General features: G+C 46.5%; 1 protein-coding gene across 1 annotated transcript in view; it reads right to left on the bottom strand.

Annotated features, from left to right (window-relative positions):
- Nucleotides 1-538: 538 nt before the first annotated feature.
- ANKRD10 (ankyrin repeat domain 10) overlaps nt 539-9,098 on the bottom strand; it is a 33,413-nt gene continuing 24,853 nt past the window's right edge. Inside the window, exons 5-6 of the mRNA XM_040487075.1 lie at nt 5,651-5,746; nt 539-2,112 (exon numbers count right to left, since the gene is read on the bottom strand). Of these exons, the coding sequence (XP_040343009.1) occupies nt 1,637-2,112; nt 5,651-5,746 (572 nt within the window). The 3' untranslated portion in view covers nt 539-1,636. The remainder of the gene's footprint in view (nt 2,113-5,650; nt 5,747-9,098) is intronic.

Below are 9,098 nucleotides of genomic sequence, written 5' to 3'. Positions count from 1 at the left end.
TTGTCTCCACTCACTTTACCACTCCTGTTTCAGTTTTTTTAATGTTTTATTTTATTTTTGAGACAGAGAGAGACAGATATGAATGAGGGAGGGTCAGAGAGAGAGGGAGACACAGAATCGGAAGCAGGCTCCAGGCTCTGGCTGTCAGCACAGAGCCCGACAGAGGGCTCGAACTCGTGAACTGAGAGATCATGACCTGAGCTGAAGTCGGACACTTAACCGACTGAGCCGCCCAGGAGCCTCTTGGGTTGCTGTCTTTTATGAAAATAAGCACGCAGGGACATTACTGTTGGCTGACAGCAATTTAGACCCCTAAGAGCCACCTAGTGAGACCAAGTATCCATACAACTAGAGCACACATGTTAACAAATCAAACAGTGGTAAGAAATAGCTACATGGGTAGGATCAGGGGAGTCAAGTAAAATCTTACAAGCAAAATAAAAGGCAATACTGAACTTGAACCTCCCTTCCTGTTTCCTGCACAGATGCGCCCTACGGGCCCTCACACCTTGGAAAGAAAGAACACCCTAGGAACAACTCGAGTGTGAGAGTTTTTTATTCAATTTGTAAAGAACAGTTTAAAAACAACATGTTAGTTACACTCTTAGAACATTGGTTTGTTCATCTGACATTTTCTCGATCTTCACCAATTTTTATTACAAAAATCAGAAAAGTAAAAATTCATTACAATATTTGCACAGTGTGACCACTAGTTGCCTAAACAAAAGCTAATTTCTATAAAACCATAAACTTAGTGCAGTTTTATTAAGAGAGATCCGAAATTCTCTCAGTTGACTGGATATACATAGTGGTATACATTTTAAAGCAGAAAACCCCAAAAAACAAAAACGAGGAAAAAAGAAAATATAAGTCAAAAAGTCAGTTAAACATTCTGACCTGGCAGTTCCTACAAAGAGTAATTTCTACTACCTATAAAGGAAACCGTTATCTGTGGGAAAAGGTGTAGAGACAAAGCAAGAAATGTGGAATAATATCATAGGTCAGTCCCGGGCTGCATGTATTTTCAATGAAATCCAGGGCAGGGAGCCACGGCTTTAAAGAAGGGGCCGCTCACACCCCCGAACCACTACGTGTGGCTCTAAGCAAGACCTCGCCACACGGCAAGTCGCAAAGTTTCCATGAAAAGACTGAAAAATCAAACGTTCTCTTCAAGAAATCTTTGTAAGGCTATACTTTGCATAGGGAAAGAGCTGTCTTCTGTCACAAATTCTACAGGAAAGAGTAAAAGCAAGCTCTTCAAAATCACTATGTGCAAGGAGTTGAATCACCAGGCACCTCATTTTCTGGCCCCAATTAATGTTGATCAGATATAATTTAATTTGACTGAAGGAATAATGGCAATTAAGGTGACGGTATTCAAAAGAAAACACTGCGGCTGGCGGGAGAAAAATTAAACTCCAGAAGAGGCTCACCATCCTGTGAAAGAAACAGCTATGCACTTAATAAGCCCTACGCGTGCATACAATAGGGACTCGGGAGGAACTTTTCCAATAAAAGCTTATTTTTTCCAGAAAGCTAAAGTATAAAAAAATAGTACAAGTCGCAGCATTCCCTCAAATCGATGCCACTTCAGGACTGAGCTGGCTGCTGCAGGGGGGTGGGGGCGAGTGTGTCTCTAAGAGCCGTGGTACAGGTGCATGGCCCCCAGGGTGCCGCTGCCGTGTCTGTCTCCCCCCTTCGCGGAGCCGGGGCGCTCTGCCACGCTGTGGAGCTCGGGGATGCTTTCGGCAGTGTCCCCAAAGCCATGGTAGTGCCCATAGTGCAGACTCTCATCGATGTCCTCCACCCACGAAGGTCTATTAGCTACGCAGCTACTCGGACTCCCGTTCAGGTGCAGAGAGCCGCACATCTCCGCGTTAACGCTCACGGTCTTTTCCGGTTCCTCGGTCCCATTAATACAAACAGAACCCTGACTACTCGGAAAAGGCCGTCCTGGCACTAATCCGTTGCTAATTCCATTAGATCCTGTCAAGCACTGGTCATTCCTGCTTTCCATCCCACTGAGCTGTGTCGTGGAGGGGAAGTCCAAGTGTCCATTGATGGCACATCCATTTGTCAATGTATTCGACACGGAGCTACTGTTTTTCACATCTGCATTAAGAAATACACCTGTCACCAAAATTCAGAACCAGGGGGGGAAGGAGAAAGTGCAAAAAATGTTTCACTGCTGCTACAATTGTAAAGGGTTTATTTAGCTTTTGTTTTTTCTCTCAAACAGACCGGTTCCTTCGCCGAAGTAGAAAACTGTGCACTGGCAGATTTAAAAATAGAACACAACAGTGCCACTTGCCTGGTAAGATAGGAAACATTTATGAATTTCAGTAGCATCGAGTAGCTGAGTTTAAAAACCTAAGCTGACAAATAACACGGCACGAAAAATACCAGCAGTACTGAAAAGCTGTCAAAAAAAAAAAACCTGTTCTCATTTTAAGACTACTTTCAGAAAGAAGTTTTAAAAATCACCCGAGAAAAAAGTACAGCAGAACTAAACGGAAGGATTTCCACGGAGCTAAAATAAAACCCCACAGCTCTGCAGCTCTTAAGGGAAAAAGAGAAGGGTCCGTGAAGCCGGGCCTGGGGCAGCTCCTGGGACCAGGCGAGACAGTGGCGCAGAGCTCCGTGGAGGCCGCCCGCCTCTCAAGCCGGGGAGGTGGACGCAAGAGGTCACGTCTTAGCGCCACTCGCATCCACCTGGCACTTCTGCGAGATGCCACACGGCGGCGCAGGCACAGCGCAGAGCGGCGACGAGAGAACGAGTCGCTAAGTGCTTTCCCGCGTCCGCCCTGGGGCCAGCGGCACATTGGCACTGACTGGCGGGCTCCTCCAAGTTCAGCATTTACAGGGACAACGGGGTCCAAGGCTTCACCTAATTGGACTGCTGTAAAAAATCACTTACGGTGGAAAAACGTTGATTGTTTAGACATCCATTAAGAGGAGGATGCCTTATGGGGGGAGGGGGGAAGAGTCAGTCACAACACGTGCGGACCCACGGGAAGAGCCAGTACGAGGTATTTTTCGGTACGAGGAGACTCAAGACTACCATTTGTGTCCGTGGGGATTCGCTCAACAGCACAGAGGATCATCTACGATCAGGTCTTGCTTGTGACACTGAATTTAATCTCAATGGCCTGGGCTATTAAAGAAAGGTATTAAATACAGAGGAGAGGAGTCCCACTGCCTTCCCAGCGAGGACGCGTCTCTGCCCCCCAGCAGGGCTTGCTGTCCGCTGCGCCACCTGCCATCTGTGCGCCTCTGACTGGCGTCTGGACACCAGGCTTCTGTGTGATCCACAAATCTTCCCGCCAACAAAAAGATCACGGCTTGTTCAGTGAACAAAAACACCTTCCAAACATTCCATTAACCATCCATTTTTCTGGCAATTTAAGTGATAATCATAGTTTGGAAACTGCTATAAATTCTTCAGAGGATAAGGGATTATTATTTTTTTTTTTTTCAAATTAAATGGCAGCTTTTCCATTTAGTAAACACTCAAGGCCAGAGAACAAGTGTCTCAAGAACCTAATAAAAAGAAATGAAACAAGATATTCCCAGAGAAACATTTATATCAGTTATTTTTCAAAAATAAAGTATAGACAACGTTTCCTGGGTGGTCAAACTCCCGACTATGATGGCAACCTTGACAGTGATTAGGACAAATAACGATGCACTTTTCACAAAGATGGATAGTACGTTTCCAGGTGACTGGACCTGAAAAGGTAAATGAGCATGACCTTGGAAATCCGAGTTACCCAGACGCACTGTTCCCATGTAGTGTTCCCCGTGTGTGTGTGTGCGTGTGCATGTGTGCGTGTTGTTTCTCTTCGGTGCCCAGTTAGTGTAAATTAGCTCCATTATGCAATCTCAAAATCGAGGCCAGTTGATAACCTCACGTCGTCATGGAGTATCTAATAAAACTGAGCCTGAAACTAGCAGGTATCCCAGAGACTGGCTGAGCTGTGACCCCCGCATGGCCGGGACTGTGTCCTCCTGGCCGTCCTCACTTGGCTCCAGGCGCCCCTTGGGGCCCGCGCTCCTGCTCCCCGTCTGCCCACCCACCGTGGGGGATCCCTGGCAGCCCAGTACCCTGTGTGTGTGCCGGCACACAGTGCCGTAAGCTGAGGGGAAATGTGGCATCTGCTCCGTTGGATGAGCTGGGCTTGAAACGAAGCGTGGCCTTTTCTTTTCTTTTTTTTTTTTTTTTTTATTTTTTTTTTTTTTTCGTTGTTTTTTTATTGTTGGGACAGAGAGAAACAGAGCATGAACGGGGGAGGGGCAGAGAGAGAGGGAGACACAGAATCGGAAACAGGCTCCAGGCTCTGAGCCATCAGCCCAGAGCCCGACACGGGGCTCGAACTCACGGACCGCGAGATCGTGACCTGGCTGAAGTCGGACGCTTAACCGACTGCGCCACCCAGGCGCCCCAAGCGTGGCCTTTTCAATCTACGCCCAAGCCTGGCATTAAGTTCAGCCCGAAAACCCAGGGAATTAGTGTGTGAAGAGTAAAGAGTGATTACTCCTGCCTTTTTGAAAGCATGTAGCAATGCCATTTATTTATTTATTTTTTTTGAAGAGCTTTGAGTTTTGTTTTTCGTCTTTGGCCAAGGTCTTTAAATGTGTTATCCAATCAAAATTTCCCTTAGAAAATCTACCCACTGAATTCTTTGGCAAAAAGGCGAATCCACCCGTAACAACCCTGTACGCTTAGAAATGATTTCTTCACGTACGTCTGGGAAACCGTACACATAATCTCCTACCCCGCTGAAGAATTTAGCACAGAGATACACTAACAAAGCCTTAAAAACCAACCAAGCAACCAACCAGTATCTCCTTCTAAACGTATCAACACAGGAGGAAACAGCTAACGTGTTTTCAGGATCACCTGAAGAATGGCAGAGCAAAGTGTTAACTGAAAGGATAAATCTCGAGAGATTCTAAATGCTAAAAAGAAATGGAGCCTTCGACTTTTAAAAACTGAAAACGACTATCAACCGTTTGAACATGTTAACACTCTGGGCACGCAAAACGTGTTTCGTGAAGCGCGGTGTCCAGCGACGCCCCAGAAGCCAGAGCAACCGGGAGCGGCGAGCAGGAGAGTCCACAGCGGCGTGACCGGTCACGAGTGAGAACCACGCGTCGGCTGGAGCTCCTGGTCTACAGCGGGTCACACTCCCCGCCCTTTATCCCGCTGAGATTACCGGCAACGGACGCCCGTCCGGTGCGTTCACCCAAAGGTCACATGTCAGAAAGGGACGCATGCAAAACCCAGGAGAATTAAACAAGGCACGTTAAGCAAAAGTTTCAAATCAAAATAGGAAGATTGCACTTAACAGCTTTCACAGCTATACAACGTGCACCCAAAACACTCGTATCCTTGTTGTCTACAAACTCGCCCAAGATATGCACACGGCAGAACGTTCTTTAAAATGCTGGACAACAGAGTGCAAACGTTGTGAGAGAAACTCACGTTAGAAATAATACGCATACTGGTTCTTGCAACGACAAGGGGTCTGCATTGCGGACACAGTATATATTTCTATTTCTTTTGGTCCGACAGAACCACCCTCCTGCTGTGTGGTGTCTTCGACCATGGGGCTGTTGCCGCAGCTAACAGGAAACTGTCCACCCCCACCTGTTACAGCAGCACACTCTCTGTCGACGAGCATTCTGTCCGCATCGTCTTCCGTCTCGCCATTCTCCAGTGGCACGCAGTAGTCCGAGCTCTGAGCTGCACAGAACACAAAGGCGATTTTAGATCCCCGGACCTAAGAGCCTTCAAGATAATCCTGTTGCCTCAAGAGCGCTAGCTGCTGTGAAACTGCCAACAACTTGGTGATCCACAGACGGCTGATAAATCAAGTACACTCCTGGGAAACCCCCTTTTCCATAATAAAGAACATCTCCTCAAGTGTGCGGTTTCAATGAAAAGTCACGGGATTCCAGGTACTCATTCTACGTATGCTCGATAGTACAAATTCTCCTTTAAGACTGTCACCTGAACAAAATACAACAGGTGTACAACCCAGAGATGTTTCTAAATAGGTTTTTAAGGTCAGCATATTCTATTATGCCCCCAAATGTTCTTTCAGTTGTGTTTCATAAATACTAAGATAATTCTTGAATAGCATCAACCATTAAAACTATCTTCAAATTTCAAAACAAAAATCACTAATTTCAGTAGCAGAAAATGAGGTTAAAGTCAAGACTCAATAGTGTCCTGGTGAGGCACAGGTCTGTGAACCAACACACGATAAAACTGGAAACAAACCTTAAGAGTCTTAGTTTCAAGACATTTGAGAGGAAGTTACGAATGCACATTTCTCAGAAAATGATCATTCTCTGTGTCTTGGAGAAAAACTAGCGTGCACGTTCAATCGTGTCTCCTCCAAGTATCGCCTTTGCGCACACTTCCCCTAGGAACCCCGTCGACAGGAACAGTCACGGTCACTGGACATTTGGCTTTCTAGTCTTCATAAGTATGTGCTGTTATAAAAATGGACCCCAAAGTCACTTTTATGCCTTGCCTTCTTATTCATTGACCATGGCATGAACGCATCTCATCAACTAAGTTCAAAAGAATTCATTAAAGTCGAATAGTCATCCACTGCATGGCTGTGTTATAATGCACCCACCACCAAATCCCCACCGCTGTCTGGCTTTGCTTCAGCTTTCTTTCCTGTCATGAGCAACATAATCAACATCCTTATAGACACAGCTCTGTGTCCATTTCTGGTTCTTTAGTCAGAGAAATACTGAGAATTATTGAGTCCAAGGATATACAACAAACAGTAACTTTCAGAACTAAATATTTCTTTCAAATAAACATTTAAAAACTGACACGAACTCTGCAGCTCTAATTACTACTAATTCTAGAGGCACATGAGTCATTTTCAATATACATAACAGGAATGAGCATCAGGGCACCTGGGGGGCTCAGTTGGTCAAGCATGTGACTTCGGCTCAGGTCATGATCTCGCAGTTCATGGGTTTGAGCCCCGCGTTGGGCTCTGTGCTGTCAGCTCAGAGCCTGGAGCCTGCTTTGGAATCTGTGTCTCCCTCTCTCTCTGGCCCTCCCCTGCTCATGCTCTCTCTCAAAAATGAACATTAAAAAAAAAAAAAAGAAAGAAAGAAATGAGCATCAAGGCCCCTGGGTGGCTCAGTCAGTTAAGTGTCTGACTTTGGCTCCGTCATGATCTTGCCATCTGTGGGTTGGAGCCCCGTGTCAGACTCTGCTGACAGCTCAGAGCCTAGAGCCTGCTTGGGGTTCTCTCTCTCCCTCTGTTCTCTGCCTCTTCCCTGCTCACACTCTGTCTCTCAAAAATGAATAAACATTAAAAAAAAAAAACAAAAAAACAGGAACGAGCATGCCACGTCTAGATTCTTACTAACCCTAACCCAAACTATGGAGACCAAAGATAATAATGTATGGTCTTCATGAAAGAGGCACACATTCTGAGTGGTGAGTATGTGGGGAAAACAGAAAGTGAACAGTGTGGTTTGTGTAGCTGGGCAAAAACCTGAGCGAACAGGCACGGGGCCAAGAGAACTCCACAAGAGAGGTGCTTGCAAACCAGAGGCGTTAAACGGTGGGTCTCAGTCTTTCCCACTGAGAGCTTTCCTTCCTCCTCTAAGGGCCTACGTCAGCGACAGGCAAGGCTCTACCTTCACTGTAAAACAAGGTACTTTCAGGAAATCAGCGGTAAACAGGCCACCTTCAAAAGCTGGGTGGGTGGCCCGGGCATCCGGGGTGCAAGTTGACGAAGTAAGTCCTCATGACCTTCAGGGAGACCTCAGCTAGTTACTTGGGGGATGAGGAGTGTGCAGTGGGCGGGCTCTGCACCTTCCTCTCCTATGCCTGAGAAGTCAGGCAGGTGCTCAGGTGGCTGGAGGAGAACCGTGCGGGCCAGCACGGCAAAGCCACAAGTGTCCTTGCAAACAGGAAGGAAGATTCCACTGGGATACAACACAGCTTTTGGTATGCATACTTGTAACGTCCGCTCTTCAGAATTCAGGGGCCAGAGTCCCTCCGGAAAAGTGACAGCTAGGCTATCTGTACAATTTCAGGCTTCTGAAAAGCAGGTTTAAAAAAAACAAAACAAAACTGACAGAGGACAAAAAAACAAACAAAAAAACCCCCAAACAACCACACAACAGTGCTTCATAAAAGCAGGGAAATTTGTCTCCTCATCCCCTAAGCCCAGGGCCTGGAAGAGCTCCCATCTCAGTGCATGAAGCCCACGGGCTAGCCTGGAATGGCTCGGACACAGCAATCCAACAAAAAGTCTCAATAGTAAGCAGAGTGGCTAGTAATGAAGCCGGGAGAATTCCCTCCGATGAGACCGGCTGTGAAGTGGAGTGGGACACGAGGGCACACCTGCCACTAGGGGGCCAGAAGGGCCGCTGGCAAAGGAGTCTGGGGACATCCTGAGGGAAAACTGTGTCCAAGGGGAGGGGCCAGGGCCCGACGCCACCTCACAGCAAAAACGACTCCCTGAACCTGAGACCCAGGCTCCGCACTAGGGACTACTCGGCAACGGTCCCATCTCACAGGCGTCACTTTGTGAATGCTGATAGTACCCCATTAACACGGCAGGAGAAAAATGAAACAGACCAAGGGCTTGCGTATTTTAGTAAGCAAGGAACTCTTTAATGTGGGCAGCAGGTGCCGATGCAGCCAGCCTAGAATTTTCATTCTCTACAGACAGGCAATCTTTGTAGTGCATTGTTCCCGTAGAATGTCTGCAAGGATTTTTTAACTCCTTGGCTGATAATCCGGCTGGTCCAGAACCCTGGGTAGTACTATTTTATACTTCATTTATTTCTAGCACCTCTAAGTAGGAAGTGCATTAAACTCAGAGGGCACTCAGAGGAAGTGCATTAAACTTGCAACTTGCTTTTTAAAACTGTATTTTAGAAACCATGATGTTAATATTGGCCTCTCAGAATTTTAAGAGCACTGGATCTGACTTCACTCTTTTCTCCCACACGTACCCACTTTGTCTTTGCCAGAGGAACCGATGAAATATTCCACATTGTATCTGAGAAAGGTGGACTTACAGAAATTTCAGAAAAAACAAAAT

Source organism: Herpailurus yagouaroundi, unplaced genomic scaffold, assembly GCF_014898765.1.
Source record: "Herpailurus yagouaroundi ecotype Mexico unplaced genomic scaffold, PumYag 164, whole genome shotgun sequence".
Classification (NCBI taxonomy): Eukaryota; Metazoa; Chordata; class Mammalia; order Carnivora; family Felidae; genus Herpailurus; species Herpailurus yagouaroundi.
This window is presented reverse-complemented; position numbering and strand designations above follow the sequence as displayed.